The following is a 24450-nucleotide window of genomic DNA, read 5'->3' on the forward strand; positions in this document are numbered from 1 at the left end:
AAAAAAAATTTTTTTTTTGGACTTTAGTACAGGGAAAAAAACTTATTTTTTTCTCCAAATAGATTCCAGCAGTAATTATACAAATGTGATATTTCTCTGTAAATGTCTAAAAATCTGTCATCTGAATGTCTTTAGAGTGAAGACACACTGAAACTGTGTTTTTGTCTGCAGCATGTCTTCCTACACACCGCACACAGAGAGCAAATCAAAGCTGTATATTTATATTTCACCTTTGAGCCTCAGAAATTAAGAGCTTTTACAGATGAAGAAATGAAGGAAACCTAATAACCCACTTTAAAACATTATTTTGTAATTAAACTAAAACCAGACCAGCCTTTTTGTCAAAACATGGCTTTTCCTAATAGTCTAAAAAAACCACAATAATCAGTGGTATTGTTCAAACTCGCTTCAAAAGCGTCGGGTTAGCAGAACTTGGTAAACGATCCACAGTGATTAATACATTAATGGATGGAGGGAAGACGGCCGGAAGATGGTGAAAGAGAGGGCAAGTTCATGGTGGGACAAGGGAAAAATGAGGCACGAGTCAGAGAAGATGAGGCAAAGGTGAGGCAAAGGACGGCAAGAGGAGAGATGAATGAGCAGGGAAACGTTGGAGGGTGAATGTCAATGAGGGAACGACAAAGGTTAGACAGAGAGGGAGGGAGCTGGGGGACCAGCAGAGGGTGGTGGACAGATAGAAAGGAGATGCTGACAGGTCTCAAAGAGCCCGAGAAGGACGGGGACGGGCTGAAGATAAAGAAATGAATGAATTAATTTGACTGGAGATTGAAGAAAAGTGCTGAAGGGAGCGCTGGCGGAAGAGATGGATGGAGGAGGGGACGGATGGAGAAAGAGAGATGGGGAAAGTTAGGACCAAACGTACACTTCACACCCCTTCAATCAGTCTTTACATAAACATTCAGCTGTTTAACACATCCGATTCGACACTTTACTCGCTTTACAAAAACAAGACAAATGTTTGAGTCATTTAATTGGTTTAAAGGTCATCTATTATGCTTCCTTGAACAGGTTTTTTACACAAAATCATTCTTAAATAGAGATTTTAGGCAGTTTGGCTTTTATTTTGAGCTCCAAACCGTTTTAGTGCCTCTTGTCACTAAGTCCAGATAAGCTGCTGCAGGCCACGCCCTCCAACTCACATTTCCCCCTGCATCTGAAAATGGCTACAAGCAAATGCACAATTATACAACCGTATATGTATGAAAAGCAGAAGTGGAGCCTCCTGCACAACCAACAAGAATGCGGCAAGTGGTTTCTGGATGCTACATCAAAAAAAAAAAAAAAACACTTGTCTTTCCCAGCAGGCATTGTACAACGCACACAGCGGTAAAACAAGCTGACCAAATGTACTGGTTACTAGGTAACGGGCCGAGCTCAGCCAGGGTTGCTAGGTAACGGTACAGTGTACATGGAATGTCACTGAACCAGGAGGTTTTTGAAGTAGCTCATTTTCCAGACACCAAAAATCAACTTGTAGCTAAAACAAAAAACAAAAAAAAAAACACAAATGGGTGTTTTTCCTTTTCTTTTTTAAACGCTTGGGTTGTTTTTATAAGAAATAAAAAATAATATCCTTTAACAGAATTTTTGTTCATACTGAGAAAGTTGCTTGACACAGCAATGAAGAAAAAATGGGTCAGGAGGAAGTTTGAGATTTAAAGAATCTCCCTCCAGCATTAAACCATTCAGACCAAAGCTTGGAGACTCAAATGTGATTTGATTCATATTGGTTGAAAAAACCAGATAAGAGACTCATTCCCTCTGGGGAACAGGTGGTGAAATAACTACATTGATCCTCTCTGCAAATATCACCAAAAATCAGTGTTTAATATCACAATATTCATTAGGTGGTGCTCAACTTTGCCTAGGGGAAAGCCTAAAAGTAGCAATGTGGTGGGCGCTAATGATACCAACTGGTTTAAAGGGCGCAAAGGTCAAATATCAGGGGAGAAAAGTTCAGGATATTAATTAAAGAGCTGGACTCTGGCCATTTTAATTACTTTGTACCCTGGTTCTGTTAACACCACTGCTGCAAACAGAAACAGAGGTACAAAAAAAGGGCATGGTATTTTATACGTTTTGTCAATCTCTAAGAGTTCAGTAGTTCTATATTTTAATATTTTAAGAAAGTAATGACACATTCTGCCTAGTATGTGTTTCAGCGTAGTAGCTTCTGCAGCTACATACAGAAAAGATTTTAATTTAAGGTCATACTTTAAGGGGATTAAGATCTGATTAAAGAAACATTGGAAGGAGAAGGAGGGAGAGAGAGAGAGAGAGAGAAAGAGAGAGAGAGAATACTGCAGCAAATGAAAAATGTTGAATACCAACCAACCAATCAGAAGAAAAAGAAATGTAAAAATTTACAACAAAAGATTTCCCTCTTTTTGAAATATCACTGACAAATCTCAACAGCACGAAAACAAGAACGAATGTCTTCAGACAGCAGAGAATGAGCGCAGCTGAGTGGAAACAAAGCTCCAGCAATAATGGGCATAACGTTCGATGCAGATTCCACTTTTGTCACTTTCTCCCAGCTCTAATAGCCATCTCTCCACTTCTCCTGTAAAGCGACAAATTTCTCCCAACAAAACGTAGACGGAGGGACAAACTTTCCTTCCCTCGGCTTGAAATGAAAACCTATTTTGACAGCTACAACTCCAAACTCGTGCCATATCGTGTGGGAAGCTGAGCAAATTTCACTAACGACTGCACTGCTGCCAGTGTCAATGACCCTCCGTGATAGACTGAAAAATGGCTGCAAAAGAGTCGCGTTTAAAAGGGACTTTGAGTCGGAGCTCAGATGGTGAGAGCAGTACACCTCTAGACATGATTGGTCGGGTTTACGTTTGTGTTGTGACCGCTGGATCCTCCAGAAAAGGTTTATTACAGCTGAGGAACAAGAGGAACAAGCTTGTTTTTGGGTTTTCATCATCATTATGCTGCAGCCAGCTGGATAGATTTGAGCTAAAACAAAAAAACACAAAACAACCTGACTCAAAAACCAAACATCTTACCCAAAGTTTGAAACCAATTTCAGCAAAAATAAGTAGAAAATTGATGCTGACGTTTTATAACTTGAGCTGCACACTGTGTTGAATCGCAATCAAAAAGCACTGCTTGGATGAAATGTTAGATAAGCTAGTGTGCTGCGAGTGCCATGTACTTATTTTGTTCCTCCAACAACATTTGGCCAGATACGCACTGCATCTCAGTAATTTAACTCAAGATGTTAAATTGTAACAGTTCAAGAATCAATTTCATGCACTGAACTTGAAAATCAGTCACAGAAACCACACTGCTTCCAGACCAGTGGGAAGTTTCCACAGTTCGTGATGATTTGGGGAGTCTGTTCATTTGATGGCGTTTTCTTTCCCCCATTGTGTTTTATAAAGAACAAGTCAGAGCATTTAATTGTACTCATTTATTATGTTCATTTTACTATTATTTTACCCACAAGTCTCTTTAGATAAACATTCTTCCAAGTGAGATCCGGCCAATTATTATGTCCACATTGTACAGTATACAAAATAATTAAAACACACAAAACATTTTAAAATTCACTTAAGTGCAAATAAAATATTTTTTAAAAAGTCAACGGCTGGATGACATGGCTAAAAAATGCATCACAATGTGAGCATTACATATCAGTCAATATTGATAATTGATTAGTTGTTTTTTTTTGTTGCTTGTTTTAAATATCTGAAGTATTACCAAATTGGAGGAATGACTTTTTCTCTTTTCTCCAGTTTTCAATCCACGCCGGGTTTTTTTTTTTATATTACTTGTAAGCAGTTATGATGCAGAGGTGAAACCTTACACTCCTGTTGCGCAAGTTACGCAACAGGTTGCTAGGTAACCAAAGACTTACTTAGTTGTTGCTAGGTAACCAAAGAGTTACTTAGTTGTTTCTTGGTAACCAAAGAGTTACTTATTTGTTGCTAGGTAACCAAAGAGTTACTTATTTGTTGCTAGGTAACCAAAGAGTTACTTAGTTGTTGCTAGGTGACCCAATAGTTACTTAGTTGTTGCTAGGTAACCCAATAGTTACTTAGTTGTTGCTAGGTAACCTAAGAGTGAGTTAGTTTTTGCTAGGTAACCAAAGAGTTATTTAGCTGTTGCTAGGTAACCAAAGAGTTAGTGAGTTCGTTGATTCCAATCTTTCTTAGCTGGCCTTAAGAGGCTGAGCAGCTGAAGTCTTTCCTCTGCCTACATCCCCCAGAATGCTGTGCGGTTCTGGATCAGCGTTATTATATTGTTATTGATTTATTGCCCAGCTCTACGTAAGGAAAAGCTAATTTAGAGGATTCAGGAGAGAAATGGATGTGACGAGTTTGGATTGTGTAGCCAGAAACGCATCATATTTATTGCTTTATTGAAAACAATAGTTTTACGGTGTGTGCAGAGTGACAGGAAGATGGCGGCTAAGCCATCATCCCTGTTGCCCAGCGTCTCCCACCCCATGCAGGGGACTCTGACGGCGCTGAGCAGTTCCTTTAGCTGCTGCTGCTGCAGCCACCATGTGGAAAAAAAGACTCAGAAGGTCTCAAACGCCGTCAGACTCCACAACAAAGGCCTTGCAGCTGACCGCTCACACACAGGCTAACACACACTTCTAACACACCTCGGTGGTTTGCTGGGTGCAGGATTTGTCTCGAGTGTAATTTCTGAGGCAACATGTGAAATCGGCAGTGTGGAATATTATTATTACTGTTATTACGGGGGGAAATGTGCAATTTATAATGTGCAATTAGTGTGCATCATGTATTATTCTAAACAGTTTTTATTCTGTTTTTAATTTCTTCCCGCTTGTGGAACTACTAAGTAAAGGAATATTTTATATAAAGCTTAATGCAACATTTTAAACTTGCAAACCACACTTGTCAGTTCAGTTCAGTTTTTAAATTAGAATTTAATTTTTGGATTTATTTTTGTTTTGTTTCAGTTTTAATGTTTCCAGATTCAAAACAGTTTTTTTTTTATTTGTCTTTTAGTTTCTGATCTGTTGTTTTTACACTTTCAACTTAGTTTGTTTCACATTTGATCCTAATCTGGAAGGAGTGTGTGGGGAAACGATCGACAGCACAGCTGGAGGGTCTCCCTGCTCTCATTCACCAACAATGGGAAGGTGCATTCACTTTGAATTCACTGCATTTATTTGTCTCCTTGGTAAAAACCTTGTTAAATCTGTTTCTGTAAATACATTTGGGCTTAAAAGTCACCAATCAACTGCATCGATAAGCAGGAGATCTTCATCTTTTTGTCAAACTGTCACATTTGCATCAAGGCAATCTTTTGATGCAGAAATATCAACTACAGTTTCTTCTCCATGGAAACAAATTGCTTAATGATGACCAGCGTAAATCCTGAAGGCACAGATGGGTTTTTTGCATATTAAAGCCGAAGTCTGGCATTACTAAGGGTTTCTGCAGGAATCAGTTTATGAATTTTGATGACTAAAATGTACAAGTTTTGAATAAAGTGGAGAAGTTCTGTTTTAATGCCATTGAAAGTAAATTTTTCTTCGGCTGGAATTGCCATTGACCCATTTCCCGGCTGCTCAGGTTTTACCAACCCGCTACAAAAAGAAATACTGAATTGGTCCCACATGTGGCAGTAATGTATGTTCCTGATGAAAATTCATAAATTCCCCAATGGGTGAGTCCTGCGGAACAACTCAGAACTGCTGAAAACTTTTTTGTTTTAAACTAATGAATTTTAATGCAGCTGAGATTCAGTTTTGATGACATTTAAGGCCTTAAATTCAACAAAATCCATTGAATTAATAATTTTTAATGTCCTGAGGAAACCATGTTGGTATTGTCTTTGAAATTGTTTTATTGACTAAACTTTTCTTTGACATGCCATGGTGCCAAGGTGTTTTTCTCAATGTGTAGAAACCCAAACCAGACTTTGACAGAACTGGTTCCAGAACCAGCGCTGCTTTATAACCGGACCTGCTTCGGTGACGTTTGAGTTATAAATTGATTTGCAAACTCTTAATGTGCAATGCTGAGCAAAGATTCGTGGGATAAACTTGAGGCGCTTTATGTGTTTGTGTTTTCATCTTGTGGACCAGCCTGAGACCCATCTGTGTCGTCTGAGCCGAGCAAATCGCACAGATCATCAGCGGAGCACAGAGCTATTTATAACTTCCATTATGCTTCCTGTTGTTTCTCAGTCAATCTGACCCCCTGTTTCAGATCTCAGGCCTGTTTGTTCGGCTTCCCAGATCCATAAAATATTTTTCTCTACACTCGTCAGTCCTTTCTTTTGTTCCTATCCTGCACACCTCCTCATTTCTCTCTTTTTGTTCCAGTTTGACGCGCATTATGTTGAGTCTGCTCCCGACTCCGCACCTGCTCTGCACATTCCCCCAGTTTTAAATCACAAATCCTGCAAACTCCCAGAATGGAAACCTTCCAACCTTCAAGCGGCGTACCTGTCAGGCAGAAAAACGACGCCAACCAGACGCTCATGCAAAATGACAACCGCCACAATTGCGCGGCTGCCCGGCAGCATAAAGCCATCCTGGCAAATAAACATCCGCCACTTACTCCGTGATTTCCTCGGTGACCGTGTGTTCGACCTGGAGCCGGGAGTTGACCTCAATGAAGTAGTGTTTTCCATGTTTGTCCACCAGGAACTCCACGGTTCCCGCGTTCTCGTATCCCACCTGCAGGACAAAGACAACAACAAAGCATGACAGTTTTACCGCCGTAAATTACTCAACTAATACTGTTAGTATTAGCCGTGTAAACAATGAAGAGGCAGCACTCACTCATCTTAATGAACCATGAAACTAAAGGAACAAAAAAAAAACTCCACGCTAAGCGAACATCGCCGTATGAAATGGGTAAAGAATGAGCCGAGCGCTTTATTTGTGTAGCGAGAGAAGGCCACTTTTCATCATCTCCATGTAATGACAAATTAGATCATTAATCAAGGAGGAGTAACTGGAATCTCGCCGTCAAAAGGCAATTTCTCCCCCCACCTCTCAGCTCAATAAATGCAATTAGATTCACAATCGAAGGCAGGTACAATAAATACGCAGGGATTCGTCTCGCCGTCCAGGATGGTAATACTTTACTTAATTGATGGGAAGCGATGCGGATGAGGGCCAAAAAAAATATTGCACTTCTGAATCTGCCATACATCATAAAGAGACACCGCTTTATTGAACTACTTCCATTAAAACTTCAACACAATTATTACAGAGCTGCTTGTTTTCAGCATTCATCCTGCAGATTTTAGTCGCCATTTTGATTGGCCATTGCTCCATGTACACAACAAAATATTAGATACTGGCAAAAAATAAATAAATAAAAAGAAATTCAGTCCCACGAAAAGTACTGGCAGTAATACACAGTGATTAATTATGACAAGGAAGGAAAATTAAACTCTTTTCATCCAGGATTGTTCTGTATTTGACAATATCAGTCATTCCATCAATGATCTGCTTCCCTGCACTGCCACTGCATGATGCTGCCACCACCATGTTTTATCTCAGGGAGAGGTTGTTTACTTTCTGCTCCAANTGAACACTTTTTTGTTTTAAACTAATGAATTTTAATGCAGCTGAGATTCAGTTTTGATGACATTTAAGGCCTTAAATTCAACAAAATCCATTTAATCATTTTTAATGTCCTGAGGAAACCATGTTGGTATCGTCATTGAAATTGTTTTCTTGACTAAACTTTTCTTTGACATGCCATGGTGCCAAGGTGTTTTTCTCAATGTGTAGAAATCCAAACCAGACTTTGACAGAACTGGTTCCAGAACCAGCGCTGCTTTATAACCGGACCTGCTTCGGTGACGTTTGAGTTATAAATTGATTTGCAAACTCTTAATGTGCAATGCTGAGCAAAGATTCGTGGGATAAACTTGAGGCGCTTTATGTGTTTGTGTTTTCATCTTGTGGACCAGCCTGAGACCCATCTGTGTCGTCTGAGCCGAGCAAATCGCACAGATCATCAGCGGAGCACAGAGCTATTTATAACTTCCATTATGCTTCCTGTTGTTTCTCAGTCAATCTGACCCCCTGTTTCAGATCTCAGGCCTGTTTGTTCGGCTTCCCAGATCCATAAAATATTTTTCTCTACACTCGTCAGTCCTTTCTTTTGTTCCTATCCTGCACACCTCCTCATTTCTCTCTTTTTGTTCCAGTTTGACGCGCATTATGTTGAGTCTGCTCCCGACTCCGCACCTGCTCTGCACATTCCCCCAGTTTTAAATCACAAATCCTGCAAACTCCCAGAATGGAAACCTTCCAACCTTCAAGCGGCGTACCTGTCAGGCAGAAAAACGACGCCAACCAGACGCTCATGCAAAATGACAACCGCCACAATTGCGCGGCTGCCCGGCAGCATAAAGCCATCCTGGCAAATAAACATCCGCCACTTACTCCGTGATTTCCTCGGTGACCGTGTGTTCGACCTGGAGCCGGGAGTTGACCTCAATGAAGTAGTGTTTTCCATGTTTGTCCACCAGGAACTCCACGGTTCCCGCGTTCTCGTATCCCACCTGCAGGACAAAGACAACAACAAAGCATGACAGTTTTACCGCCGTAAATTGCTCAACTAATACTGTTAGTATTAGCCGTGTAAACAATGAAGAGGCAGCACTCACTCATCTTAATGAACCATGAAACTAAAGGAACAAAAAAAAAACTCCACGCTAAGCGAACATCGCCGTATGAAATGGGTAAAGAATGAGCCGAGCGCTTTATTTGTGTAGCGAGAGAAGGCCACTTTTCATCATCTCCATGTAATGACAAATTAGATCATTAATCAAGGAGGAGTAACTGGAATCTCGCCGTCAAAAGGCAATTTCTCCCCCCACCTCTCAGCTCAATAAATGCAATTAGATTCACAATCGAAGGCAGGTACAATAAATACGCAGGGATTCGTCTCGCCGTCCAGGATGGTAATACTTTACTTAATTGATGGGAAGCGATGCGGATGAGGGCCAAAAAAAATATTGCACTTCTGAATCTGCCATACATCATAAAGAGACACCGCTTTATTGAACTACTTCCATTAAAACTTCGACACAATTATTACAGAGCTGCTTGTTTTCAGCATTCATCCTGCAGATTTTAGTCGCCATTTTGATTGGCCATTGCTCCATGTACACAACAAAATATTAGATACTGGCAAAAAATACATAAATAAAAAGAAATTCAGTCCCACGAAAAGTACTGGCAGTAATACACAGTGATTAATTATGACAAGGAAGGAAAATTAAACTCTTTTCATCCAGGATTGTTCTGTATTTGACAATATCAGTCATTCCATCAATGATCTGCTTCCCTGCACTGCCACTGCATGATGCTGCCACCACCATGTTTTATCTCAGGGAGAGGTTGTTTACTTTCTGCTCCAAAAAGTTTTGGTTTGATTAGAGCAACGTCTTCCACAAGTTTTCTGGATCCTCTAAATGGCATGTACAAATTATTCCCATTTACGATTCATTTTTTGGCTGCTTCCCTGATTCACATCAAATATGTTTCAATAATCACTTTCTCCCATTTTCACACCTGAAAAACAGAACAAATGTTATACTTAGGCCTGTCACGATAACAAATTTTGCTGGACGATTAATTGTCTAAAAAAAGTATTCCGATAAACGATAATATTGTTTCAAGACCTTTTGACACTGATTTAATGGAAATTACTAATAATGCATGTGATTTCCTGCCATAGATAAATACACTATTTTCAAAAGAACACATAAAACTGGAACTGATAAACTAAATAAACAAAAACAAAAATAAAATGGATTCTCAGTCTCCATTAACAAAAAACGTACTTGAATAAAAACTAAACAACACAAAGCCAGAGTGGAAATTAATACTGCATTCAACCAAAAGAGTGCAGATTATGAAGTCTGAACTATATTACCCTTTAGTAATCACTAGATTTAAATAAAGAAGATGGGCACATCTGACTATCTAATGCAGTCATTCATAATACACGATTTTTTGCCCCCATTTTCTCCTTATGATAATCTTAGATCGTTGGCCGATCTAAGATTGCCGCTGGTGATTTCGTAACCGATCATCCTGCAGTGTGATGTAGATCGTTGTGGCCGCTCCGATCTAAATCAGGGGTTTCCCTCGACTGGGAGCTTAACGCTGAATGTGACAGGTAGCCAATCAGAAAGCGCGGATTCTCCTCCGTGCTTTCTGAGGGGAAATTACGGAGGGGAATCCCAAACAGCTGATATGGCAACCCAAGTCCAGCGGACATCAGAGATGATATGTGGAAACAACATTAATGTTTATTCAACATTTCGTGCAAAGAATATAGAAATGACAAGGAGAGGAGTTGGAGCCCAATTGCTACCGCAGTTGATGAACCTGGTAACTTTTCAGCTGTTCTTCTTTAACGTGACTAAATAGGTTATAATGATTTTCAGTCAGTCAGGACTTTACGCCGACTCTAGCCACATGCATCACAGGTAGATTCTAGTAAAGCATTGATTAATGCCTGGTTTTAAAATTAGTTAACTGGACTTGTAGCCATTATTTTGTGCTACAAGTCCAAAATAATGGCTGTGTGGCTGGACACCACACAGCACGATCGAACCGTTATGCCTAGGATTTCTGTCGGCTAAAGTGTGGTCTCAGGTTTTGAAAATGGGCCGACAACTCGTGTCCTGTGCGCTGGACATTACACTAAGGAAATGAGGAAGGGAGGGTCAGTGAAGAGCACCGGAGCTGAGCCTTTTTTCATTCAGTGTCATCAAGAGAAAGAAAAAAGGCAGGAAGAGACGATAAAGCCGATAATTAAAATGAGGTCGACAGGTTTAATTATCGTGCGATTAATTGATTTATCGTTTATCGCGACAGGCCTAGTTATACTTATGTACTTATTTTAAGGTCTACTAGTAAACCTTTCAGTATTTAAACAGATAATTTTTTAAGCATAAATCTAATCCATAAATCCAGCTTGAGTGATATTTTAAAAAGCATTATTTCATCTTACAAAATGAGATTGGAAACTTCTGATTCACATTTTTGGCTTCAATCTAAAAGAAGAAAAAGGTTATTTGTTAGACATATTAGTTTGAATCCAACAGAAAATGTAGAAAAATCCAAATTTATCACTATTCTAATCATATTCCCCTACTATGACTACGCTTATTGGTATTTACATAGAAAAAAAATTGCAGTTTTCAGTTTCAGCAGATTAAATTTAACATGAATGAAGGACAACAAAGGTTTGAAATCAGACCTGCAGAAAAACCAATCAGAGAAAATTGGATTATTCCAATCAAAGGAATCAGATATGAGACCAAAGACGGGAGTCTCTCAAAGACAATGGTGTTTAAACTGATGACAGCAGAAGAACTAAATCTGCTCAGGAATCCTTAAACATGTTAAAACAGTAGATAAGTACTTCCTGCAGAGGACTGAGTGTGCAGCAGAACAGCAGCAGATGTAAGACAGCAAATCAAGCTGCAGATCCAGTGGACCTTGACAATAAAATGCTGAGTGGAATCAGACAATCATAGCTGTAAAACACGGTGCATGAAATGTCTGCGCAGCATTTTTAGAGACCTGGATCATTGCTGTCGTTTTGGTCATATGTTTTGTAAAAAAAAAAAAATAAAATAAAATGAGTTATGATGCTGATTATACAATTAAAATGATATTTTCAGTGCAGACGGAGAAGGGAAATGGCTCTTTCAACATTCTGGTTTGTGGTCTCACCATTTTAGACTCTTATCTTTCCAACCCATTAGTTATAATTGGTGCTTAGATTTTACTCTGTTTTGTTTGAACTTATCTTTTTGTTTAAAATCCAATTTGAAGCACAATGTGCCCCATAGGCCATATGTTAAAGACACAGATGTATACTTAAGTTAAACTTTCAAACAAAATAATGCAGAACTGACTCATTTCTGCACTCTGGAGGTGTATTTAGCAGCACCTATTCAAGGTTTCCCCCAGAAAACCTGCTAAGCCCGGTGGTTGGGGCAGTAGGACAGCCATTCATCCAGCGGCACGTTGTGTTTTTGAGTTAAAAATGTTTAAAGTTGGCAGAAAATATGAAAATATCACTTGATAATCATGTGTTATTGAAAGATTCGAAGATTAATATCTGAACACCAACTATAAAGTCTTAAAAAATGCAAATATTTTAAAAAGACTTCAAAAAATAAGCAACGCTTAGCCTGGTAGGGGCACAAGTAAAGCCTGGTGGCCCGCCAGGCTTATAATGCACTGGGGGGAACCCAGTGTATGACAGTCTTGTATATAAAGATGTGACTCTTGTACATAAAATGCCACCATTTGGCTGTCAGTCTATTGTAGCTGTAGATCAATGGGACATTCGTGCACTGCTTTGGTGTGGAGAGCTTTCAACATTTTCTTCTATTCCGTTTCAGTCATGCCATCTGAAAAGCAATAAAATGTGTATCAGGATATATTTAAGTCTTTTTAAAATGTTTGCATTTTTTAAAGACTTTATAGTTGGTGTTCAGGTATTAATTTTCCAATCTTTCAGTAACACATAATTATAAAGTTATATTTTGAAATTTCCTGTCAACTTTAAACATTTTTTAACTCAAAAACACGACGGACAGCTGGCACCACAACCACCGGTCTCAGTTTTCTGGGGGAAACCTAGTATATATATTAATTCTCTTCTGGGTTATGCCATCATAAGCCATTTATACTGTATACAGTATAAATGGCATAAAAACATCAGACTGGGATGGTTCAACACCCAAAGTACAGGGCTTCACATGTAATACTTACAACTAGTGTAGGGTTTACTTGTACTCTATGCCGTCTGAATTGATACACACAGCAGATTTCAAGTACACACAATGCAGTTACCATATTTCTAATGAGGACCAAATGGACCAAACCTGTAGAAATAATTTAGGGAAATCAGCTGTTGTGTAACAGAAAGTAACCTGAAGCCATTCAATGGTTCCAAAGTGACCGTTTATTTCTACTAGAACAGATGTCAAATTACTATTTGGGGGCTTAAAGGTTTCAAACTGAATCAATTGGATAGCAAGACAGAAGGAAGATGCAAAAGACCCAATCTAATTCATCCAGAGGGGCCACAGGAGAAGTGACACCATACTGAACATTTCTGTGTAGTTTTTGTTTTTCTCTTCATCAAAAATACATGAAAATGAAGAAATCTCAACCACTTTCGTCAATCCTGTTCTCAGAAAATGCCTTTTAACTCCTCAAATAGTGAAAAAAAAAGAAAAAGAAGAAGTCCGACACCCTCAGGATTGCTTTGATTTCCATCCGTCAGGCATAAAAGTGAAGACAAATGAAGAAAAGCCAGCGATTGATTGGAGACACAAAAAGACCTTTAGCTTAAACTCCAGAAAATCGAAGCTGGCAACTGACTCTGTGTCGGGCGTTTCAGAGGGGCAGAGGAAGAAATGCATCAAATCTGAAGCACAGAAACAGGATGTGCCTCCAAGAAAGTCCAAAACCAGTCGATTTTGATCTGATTAAATCCTGCTGATGCACCGGTTTTTTGAAATGTTAGACATGTTTGTCAACCAGCCCCAAACACAAGCCGCAAAATAAAGTAGCAGATGTTCCTTTACCCTGCAGTAGGATAGTAAGAAGTAAAACATTTTCTATAAGAAGGCTGCAGGCATATTTAAGTTGCCTCTGAATTTTTCTCTGCCTATTTTACATGCACCTCACTTTAAAAATGTTCACTCTAAAATAGTGGAGGGTTTTTTTAAATGGTCTGAGCAAGGGCTGGATAATAAATCAATAACCAGATATATCACGGAAGATCAATATCAATCAATAATACATCTGAAATATTTTACATATAGAATGTATATAGAATATTGACTGAACTCTGACCCAGAACCGCACAGTATTCTGGCTTTAACTAGCAATGAAAGGTTGGTGCAATCAACTGACTCACTCACTCTTTGGTTACCTAGCAACTCACTCTTTGGTTACCTAGCAACTCACTCTCTGGTTACCTAGCAACACCCTGCTCAGTAACTGCCACAGTGGCAGTTTAAAGTCCTCATAACTGCTTAGAAGAAAAAAAAAACACAACGGCATGGAGTGAAAACTCTGGATAAAACAGGAAAGCCCACGCCACTGGTTTGGAAATATTTCAGATATTTAAAAACAACAAAACCCCCAATTAATAAGTATCTATCAACTGGTATGAAATGCTTATATCGTGATCCAGAACTTAACCCAGAGTTAAGTTTTATACTTCTCTAATCCAGGACAAACTTAAGATCCAGAAAAACCCCTATTAGTTTATATATTATGGACTACTTATTCTTATTAAACATGGGGAAACCAATATTTAGTCTTTACCTTTTTGTCTTTTTCGGTTTTGTTGTTCTGTTTGTATTTCCCTTCTAATTCATGTAAAGCACTTGGAACTGCCTGGTTGCTGAAAATGTGCTATATAAATAAAATGATCTTACCTAGTCTGAGCAGATTTTAAAAAATAAATAAAGAAAAAGGGAGGCCAGCCATTGGTTTGCTTAGCCTATTTATGTTTAGTACTAATACAGACTAGTTTGGGGAAAACAATCTGACACAATGATGTTGCTCATAGACTAAATTGTTATTTAAATGCCTTGATTTTTGACTCCAGCGTCTCTTTAATATCATCGACTGGTGCAATAGCTGCGTTACTGCAAAAGAGGCACCAGGTGATGCGAAGGAGCCATCTCCAAACTCCATCACCTTTGTTTGTTAGAAACCAAAGTTTCAGACTCTCCTGTGCATCTGAAGACAGTAACGCCCAGACATCATCATCTTCGCCTCCTTTTGCGATTCAAAATCATCTCTATAACCACCACAAACAGGGTTTGGGACAAATGACAGCTGTGGTGCAGTCCAACTAACAATGGGAACAAGTGTCAAGTCTGCAGACACAGGAACAGATGTCTCTTAAGAGACACACTGACAACACCACCTACAAATTGCCTCCAGGAACACAGACTTGAGTTTTCTCCAGAGCCACAAATCAAATGTGGGCCAGAAAACGCCTTTAAATGCTCATCAAGGAGACATTTCAGCCAACAGTGCTCAATGGCCAATGCAGAGTCACTTTCAGATGTCCCTGCTTTAAAATTACCTGGATAAAATAATTAGATCATTAGCCAGACTCTAAAAGGCGATTGGAGGAAATTCAGGAATTTGAATTAAATGTGTTAGATCGGGGACAAGAAAAGCTGCAGGACGCAGTTCCCTGAAGAAACGAGTTTGACACTCTTGTCCTAGAGTACATTTTCCCAGAGAGTCTGAGAAGTGTGATCCCTCGATAATTGGAGAACACTTTCTGGTGCACAACATATTTCCACAGCAAATCTGAATCTCTCACTGAATGATGCAGTTTCTTCCCCAAAAAGCCCCTTTTTTAAACTTGGTGCTCAATTTAAAATGCATAAACAAGAAAACAAGTATTTTCTTGTAATAACTACCTTTCAAATAAATTAGCTTGCCAAGCAGAAATGAATAACACCTTGTAAACGCCCACAAGTTCTACGCATATATAAACATTCCTGTAAACTAGAGGGAAATTATCTGAATAAAAATATTTATACTGAGCTGAGGTTTCTCTGCTCAGACAAGCCAGTTCTCATTACATGGATTTACATCCACAACTCCTCTCTGAAAAAACGGTTTAAATTATGAGCAGCAGCACATACACACAACACAGCAAAATAGACTGGAAAGTGCATGTATAAACAATAAAGAGACTCCCACACAGCTCTGGTTCTGCAGACATGGAACGAAATAAGATGGAAAATGAGCCAATTAAGATGTTCGCATGCGACTGTGTGTGAGTGCTACCTGTGCTGAGCAATTACCCAGCAGCTACAGCTGCAGTTATTAATGCAAGCTCAACGACCTCAACAGAATGGCAGCCATCACCTCTGCATACTGTACGCCGCACATACTCGTCTCCCAGCCGGAGTCGGTGAGTGAAGTGGCAGCCACTGTAACAGATTGAGTGGTCACTGTTTCATAAGGTCTGGCAGCCAAGACCATGGGCAGTCAAAGCAGTAAGATCATTGGGATGCTGCATGCACGCTGCCACACATTTTCAAGAGTGTTTTCGGAAAGTATAAAGGGTAATTCTGCGCACCGCAGGTCGGACTGCCTCTGTTTAAATTATCCAACGGTGGAGTGAGTGGTGCTGTGAACAGAAAACAACAAGGCTGAATCGATGGCATGTCAAAGTGAGGCGGAATAGGAAGCGAAAACGAACAAAGTGCATGTCCCAAAAGTCTGCAGCCACATACTGGACTCCAAGATCTTGACATGATTTCTAGATCTTGGTCAATCGTTTCTGGTCTTGAAGTCCGAACATAGATTTCCTTTCACAAGATTAGAGGTCAAGTCTAAAAACAAACTTTTTTTAATGGGTTAGCAGTACTTAGAGACCATTTAACTGAGCAACTGGAACAAATCCAGAGGAAAACAACCTGAAACAGGACCTGAAAGATCCATCGTCCAGTTGATCAGATACGATAGCCGCTCAAGGTCAATCCCAACCTAAGCCGGGTTCATATAACAAGACAATTATGCAGATTTTTGTCCGGATTTATCCTCTTTCAACAATCTTAAGAACACTCCGCTTATCGGGATAGACAATCTTAGGAGATATTCCTGTTCTGTGTGTCCTGCAATGTCGGTAAACTTAAATCAGAGACTTACAACCGTGTGAAATCATCATCTATGATTCCTAACAGACTTAAAGGGTGTAAAATTAATAAAGTATCTTTACCCACCCAAAACAAGAGAAAAACAAACATTTTATTCTGGTGTTTAGGTAACAGAACATGTTACTAACAGAACAGCCTTGAAAAGAAAGTCAGACTAAATTTATTCCCCAGCAGTAGGGAAAAGGTCAGATGTCTAGTGGTTCCAATCATGTTCAACACATTTTCTTAAGTTGCTGTCCCATTTCGTCTTAGATAAGTGCACATTTTCTTTACCCAACAAGACTTGTTTTAAGTCCATCGATCCATTAGCGTCAGTGAATCCGGGGTCAGGCTGCCAGGTCAGGAAACTCAGCCTTTACAAAGTCAACATTTTTGTGCTGAGAGCTTAGAAAACAGCCCATCCGGTTGGTCAAAAGTTATTATTCTGTGTCAATGCCATAGCAGGTTTAACCAACTCAAATTTAAGACTTTTAAAACCATTATGAATGGAATATAAGAACTACGTCCAGACAGAAATGTACGAACTTCACCCATCAACTGACGACAAATTTTCACTTATCCATGTTAGACGCAAAAAAAGGTAAGATAGCAAGAGAGTATTAGCAGCTAGTTAGCAATAGCCTCAACCGTCTCATGTGAAAGCATTGAAGATATCAGAGTGCGACTCAAACCTTTGCCAAACAGAAGAGAAATATAAATCAAATATACCAAATTAAGTAGTGCCGTCGAGACAAACTGATTAACAAATTAGAGGCCAACTTAATGAAGACATTTGAAGGCCTTAATTTAAGAGACATGAATTAAGACCAAGACTTTTTAACCCTTCGAGTCCTAAGTTTCAAATCTCAGCCTGGATATTTTTGCTTATTTTAATTGTATGTAGTGTTTTAAATGTCCTGTGAGTAAATTTATATTTGGCCTTTTATCCATAACTGGAAATTTCAATATCTAGCAAGTTATTTTCACAATTTACCGTCTATTAAAACACTGCCCCTGTTATGGGGGATGAAATTACCGTAATAACCTGATATTGGCTGCTAGTGCAACGTTTCCCCTTTCAGAACCTGTTTGAATTTTTCAGACAGCACAAACTGCAACAAAATTACGGTACAGCAGAGTTGGCTGGATCGTCAGCGCTACATTGGGCCTAGATGGGCTGAGAACGCGAGGACACCCTGATATGAGCGTTTGTCAAACTTCCTCCTGATGCACCTTTTTCCTCCCCGTCAGCAAAGCCACAACCCATAAATCCAGCTTGTATTTTTCACCAAGTGGAAAGCAAGAGAGGACTTTTAGATTTTTACGCCTTGCAGATTCCCACCCAACCCTTTAAACTCCAAGGTGTGGCTCCTTCCTTAGCCTTGGACCGGCCAAAAACAGCAATTGATTTCCCGTCAAAGCTGATGCCGCCATATTTCTACCTAAACATGCAAATCCTCCGAGGAGGACCAGTATTGATAATTCACAGCACGCTGCACACAAAGCCCCACACCTAATCCCCTTCTGCCATCGCGCGATGCCGCACAGCCAGAAGGCAACACATTCTGGGTCATGAAAGGTTCAGGGATGGAGTAATGTGGTTCAAAGCTCTGCAGCTTTATGTGCGATGTGCATCATAAGGCAGAGGGAACAAAAATCAATGGTGTAATCAACAGCAGCGGCCCAACCTGAATCTGTGTAGGACAACATGCGAGTGGGAGGGCTTGGCTCAATATGTCAGGGACTTTCAGATGCACATGGCTTAATGCATTTTTAATAAAATGTTATTGCTGTTATTAACCTGGCTTCGCTGGCAGGTCAGAATAAAACATTTTCAGAGGATTTCAAGTAGAAATCAGTCGCAAAGAAATGGAAAATTATCTGCAAATGCATACAGAATTAATTTACTCGGTTTTGAAATGTTGTGACAGTCTGTCATTACAAGGAAATATTTAATTCAAGTTGAAAAATTACTATTTTCTAAAAAAAATAATTGGAAAAGTCAGACTTTAAATATAAACAAGCAAGGCTGTCAAAGCTGTAGCTGCTGTTTTCCAGATAAATCTTTACTAAACAGTCGTTTTGTCAACTTATGCTCGACAGTTCTGCTGAAATTAGAGTTTATTCTGATGCAGCCGCTTTAGTTGTAAGGTTCCCAGTAAAAGAAAAATGTAACTTTAGCAGGAAGGATTTCCTTGTACACCTCAGATGTAATCCACTTAATCTCCAAACCACTAAATCTGGCATTTGTTCAGTTTACCCACTTCTTCTAAGGCGGTCCATTTATTGAAGCTTTGTAAAATGCAGTGTGAATCGTTTAGTTGAAGTATACAGCCTACTGATTTTTATTTACAGACACGCATTTCAAATTTTCAGAAGACTGTTGGAAATCAGCAGAAACCTCCTGTTGAAGAAGCAAGAAGCAGAACGTAGTTTGTTTTCCAGTCACACAGCCCTTATTAATTTTTAGAAATTAAAATAATTCATAATGATTTATAAAGAATATGTGGAGTAAGTGAGTTGAAGTGTCTAGTTTTGCAGCCTCCCATCGTTGTGTGGCCATACCTTACAGCACTCCTGGTGGATGGTTTGGGAACTGCAGTGAACTGACACGCATGCAGGGAAGAGCTGGATGGTATCCAGTGTTGGGACGTGGAAAAGTTTAGTTTGCAAGTTTATGGTTAAAAAAAAAAAAAAAAGAAAGTCTAGGATTTTTTTTAGGTGATCAGTTGTAATTTTCCCCAAATACAAAGTTATTTGGAAAATATATCAGCAGTATTATTCTTTATGTCACAATTTATTTATTTTTTTACCTGCAGAAGTCCGACAGTAGAAGGAGGGACTGGATAGTCCTGAGTTGCTTTCTTTGTCTGCCATATTGGATTTAACAAAAATTGGACGGCAAGTAGTTTGATGGTGTATTGTATGATCCACTGGTGTTCACGTCAGTGGTCTGTGTGCATTTATAACATAAAAATCCACAAGGAACACAAGACACAGCTGTCCACTGCAGAGACCACGAGGGTTAAAGGACAGGATGAAAGGGTTAAAAGACAGAAAATTAAAAAAACTTCAAGGTGTTGTTCTTAAATGTGGTTCTACAAGTTTGGTTCCAATAACTAGGATTTTTTTGCACTTAGTGTTAGATTAAAATAATTTAATATTTTGTTGAAAATCTGATTGTTTTCATTTTGTTCTGATATGTAAAATCCTATAATAAAATATGTATTCCTTCATGCGGAGCTGAAACTTCAGTGGGACTGTTATCCCACCTTTATCATATTTATACTAAACTCTTCAGATTTAAACAGAGTTCCCCTTTAACTCTCGTCTCTTCATCTCCATCTTCTTTTTAGGATTGCAGTTAATCTGGAACCAAGATTCTCTCTAATCTGATCCAATTCCCTTTCAAACTCGCAACACACAAGTTTCATCCGATTCATAGCTGATATCGCCTGAAAATAAACACACACACACACACTTTCAAACAGATCAGCTCCATTTCAGTGCTGCCACCACGCTAATCCTTTAGCTGCTGGCAGCGACCGAAGCAGCTGAGCTCTCACAATCCGAGTGTTGGAAAACTCACACCGACACAAACGCATGCAGCTGTGCGCGCTTATCGGACGCGTGCCCACGCAAAACCTACATAAATACAAACATGCACCCACCACAGCTGTATTCATCACAGCTGTAATGGGAAAGGACCAGAGTTCCCCCTCTATTCGTTTTCCCATTTGGTGGATCCGTCCCTTCATTCCAGCCGAACTTGGAGTCTGAAGCTCATTTCTTTCCAGTAACGCTGCCACTTCTAAGCTCTGCCTCGGAGCGGGATTAAGGTCATCCTCACACCTGCTCCATATCCATTTACCATTACCAAGAGCCTCATCTTTAAAAGCTTCCTTGAACAGGTCTGAATATGTCTATACAAAACAGCTTCATTACATTTTTGCACAAAATCATTCTTTGAGGTTTCAGTCTGCTCAGTTCTGAGCTTCTTTCAGAATGAGATGTTTTCAGGACTCTGTCGCTTTAAATCCAGTTAAGTTGCTGCTGGCCACGCCCCCAAACTCAACGTTTAATTCAATTTAAAAATACTTCATTGATCCTAACGTGAAATTAAATGTAATTCATTCAGTCTTCAAAGAGTTATTGAAGAGTGATGGCTGTTGGCAGGAAAGATCTCCTGTAGCAGTCTGTGTAGCAGCGAATCTGAAGAAGCCTCTGACTGAAGATACTCTATTCTCTCAAGACAGTCTGATGAAAAGGATGATCAGAGTTGTCCATAATTTTCTTGATTTTTATGAAGAATCCTTCTCTGCACCTTCAGAGGTTCCACAGTCGTCCCCAGAACAGAACCGGCCTTCTTTATCAGGTTGTTTACACTCACACATGAAAATGGCTGCAAAAAGATGTGCAGTTACACAACTGGACATCTCTGAAAAGCAGAAGAAGAACCTCCTGCACAGCAGGTGGTTTATGGATGCTAATTCAACACCAAAACACTTGTCTTTTCCAGCTGCTTCTAGCTGACCAAACATGCTGGAGTTCCACTTGTGTTGCTAGGTAACGGGGGCTAGACTTGGCTGGGGTTGCTAGGTAACGCCACAGTGCCCGTTGAATGTGACTCACTCAAAAAGATTTTGAAGTTGCTCATTTTCCAGACAGCAAAAAACATTACCTTATTGCCAAGAACCGGCTTGTTTTTTGTTTTTTTAGGCACTGGTGCCGTTTTTAGAAGCAGAGACACAAATGGGATACAAAAATGTGCAAAACCTATAAGTCATAATAAGTCGCCTTTAAATACTGAGCAAGAGCAAAATAAGGGGGAAAAAACAGGCTTGGTCAACTTTCCCTGAAGAGAGAAGACTCAAACACCGTCTCAGATCAATCAACACAATCAATACCAATTATCAGTTAAATAACCGGTGTTCTAAACGAGAATCAACATAAATGAACGTTTTACTTGTGTGTTTAATTGAGATTGAGTACAGAGAAGGGAGAAAGCTCTCCGAACTCAAATTGACGGCCAAATTGGTGACAAACCCGGTCATTAGTGTCGCATCGTGCACTCTTAACCAGTCTGCGATTTGAGACGGGGATTAAACGAGCTCTGCTGAAAATCTGCGGCCTGCAGAGACTTCTTCTCTCTGGATTTGCGCTCCATTGATCGGTTCAGGACTGAAACCTGATGGTTTATACATTTGAACAGTGTTTAACGTACCCATTTCAGGGGGTTCCACAAGTTTCCATGTCAAAACTACCCAAAATTATAAAGAGAAATCCACAATGTGGCTGATATTTCTATGGATTGATGGATGGATGAATAAGTTTGATTTTACCAGTTTATGTTGGACAAAAATGTCCAAATTAAACTGAAATTTGTTCTCCCTCATGCTCGTTTTACATCCTGAATCTTCTCACTAGAAAAAAAAGATCCACATTCTCGTTTTCCGCCTCACCTTAAGAAGCAACAGCTAACTTTACTGTCACCCACATTTCACCTTTATGGGTATTAAGCTTTAAGCTCTCCTAAATTTTGGAAACTTAATTAAAAAAGTGAGAAAGAAAGTGTTGAAAGGGAGCGAAAGGAGATATGCAGATAGAGTAGAAATGCACAAGAATAGATTAAACAAGGGAAGCTAAAGTGCATCTGCATACTGTGACACAGAATAAGTAAAAACAAAGAACAGAGAACAAAAGGGAGCTAAATACAAGCCTGGAAAGAAGTATTTAAATATTAGTAATAACCTGATTAATAATTTAATTTTTTAAGAGAAAAGGCAAACCAAACCAACAGGACTATGTGAAAAGTCATAGTCAGCAAGCATTTTCCTCAACTCCTCAAGAGTTTTTCCATGGAGAAACTGTGTCACACTCATTGCAGGTTTGTTTTTGACTACACTGCAAAAACAGAAAATATTACCAAGAGTTTTTGGTCTAGCTTTTGTGCAAATGTCTATTAGACTTTAAATAAGACAAAACTAACTTACAAGTAATTTATCAGCAAGATATAGGAGCTAGTTTTAAGTAAATAATTCCTTAATATTGATGAAAATAAATTTAGTTATAACGAAACATTTTCCCCTCGTTATAAGTTAAATAAGTGGAGCTAGAACTTTTACATCAATATCGAGAAATCATTTACTTGAAACAAGCTTGTATATCTTGCTGATAAGTTACTTTTAAGTTGGTCTCAATTCAATCTACACTAGAAGGTAGACAAAAAATACTTGGTAAAATTGTGTGTTTTTGCAGTGCAGGACACTAAAAAAATGTGTTCGATTCATGTTTTCCAATACCTCAAAATAAGAAAAAACCAGAATGTCCATTTACTTTCAGAAAACCACATTAGACTTTTTAGATAGTAGAACGAGGAATAAAGTGTTAAAAAGAAAAAAAAAAGTAACTTTTCTGAAAACTGGAAAATGTTGAAATCAAAGTTTTCCTGCTAGTACACTGAAACCGTTTGTAAGATGGCTGCTAAAGAAAAGTCACAACAAAAAAAGATTTATTGCATATGGTCATAAACTGATTTCTTAATGCTCTCCTGCATCCATCTCATGCTTTCAATAACAAATCAGCCTTAATGTTTCTGTGAACAAACAATTTCAAGGGGATTTCACATCAACTGTGTTGCGTCTAGAAATATTTATGTCCTCATTTCCCCTCGCATTAGCAAGAGATCGAGTGACCTGGGTGGAAGCGGTGAGAGTAGCAGCATAATGGCAGCGGTGCATGGACAGGAAACAATGCAACCATAAACTGGAAGCACACCAAGGAGCGAAATGGAAAGCAACAGTGACAGATTTCAAAATCAGAAAACACCCGGCAGGATTTTACGGTTCACATTTGAACACGGCACAGCGGGCTCATAAAATCTGATGGCTACTATCAATTACTTTAGAAGAAGAAAAAAGAGAGAAACGACCGAAAAGTGCAGCTATAACTTTAGCCGAACAGAGGAGATGGTGAGAGGGAAAGGCCAAAATAACGCAGGGCACTTCCTGCAGGCTGATTCACTGTCGGCAAAAAATTGACAGATTTTATCAATGCTTTATAAATGGGATACATTTCCAGTATTGTTTTATTCCTCCTGCTAAATGCATGTGTCTGCACGTCATGGAGACATCAAATAACTTCTACAATGTCAGCAACAGCTCATTATTGTAAAATCACGGTACGGAAAATGATGAAAACTAGAATATACATTATTAATGCATGAGAAGATAAACGTTTGAGCCAAGAGGCACGACTTAAAGTGAGTCAAGGGAGCCAAGAGAATTAATTTTTACTAAATAACTCAAATAGAGAGGAGGCTCTTAAACCTATTACGGCCTAAATACAGAGAATCTTCCTTTCTTCAAAGTGATGAAGTTTTAATAGTCTTTCCATCTTATTGCTAACCTTTTAAAAAGACTTGTGTTCATTCGTCTGCTTTCCCCTCGAAGCTATCAAACCTCAGGCCCAAATTACCTTTTCCTTATAAGGTCCTGGAAATAATGTTTTAAAGCCATTTTGAGTGATTATATGAATAGAGATGCATTTCAGTTGAAGTTTAATCCCATTATTGACGAATGAAGCTAATTAGCTTCAAAACCTAATATGATCTTGGATCCAAGTGGAAAGTAGCTGATTGAAGTGCAGAGGAGAAAACTAGAATATATAATTTCTATATAGTTTTCCAATTGGAAACTGTGAATAATTAATTTTTGTGCATCACCAGTGAGGTTTGAAAAAACCTGGTAG

The 24450-nt window shown here is 39.1% G+C and overlaps 1 protein-coding gene across 1 annotated transcript in view; it reads right to left on the bottom strand.

Moving 5' to 3' along the window:
• Positions 1 to 24450, bottom strand: part of LOC103154086 (pyruvate carboxylase, mitochondrial-like) — a 192055-nt gene that overhangs the window by 111148 nt on the left and 56457 nt on the right. The window contains exon 10 of the mRNA XM_007575244.2: positions 8426 to 8544. Within this exon, the coding sequence (XP_007575306.2) occupies positions 8426 to 8544 (119 nt within the window). The remainder of the gene's footprint in view (positions 1 to 8425; positions 8545 to 24450) is intronic.

The sequence above is a fragment of the Poecilia formosa genome, unplaced genomic scaffold (genome assembly GCF_000485575.1).
Source record: "Poecilia formosa unplaced genomic scaffold, Poecilia_formosa-5.1.2 Scaffold373, whole genome shotgun sequence".
In the NCBI taxonomy this organism is placed as follows: domain Eukaryota; kingdom Metazoa; phylum Chordata; class Actinopteri; order Cyprinodontiformes; family Poeciliidae; genus Poecilia; species Poecilia formosa.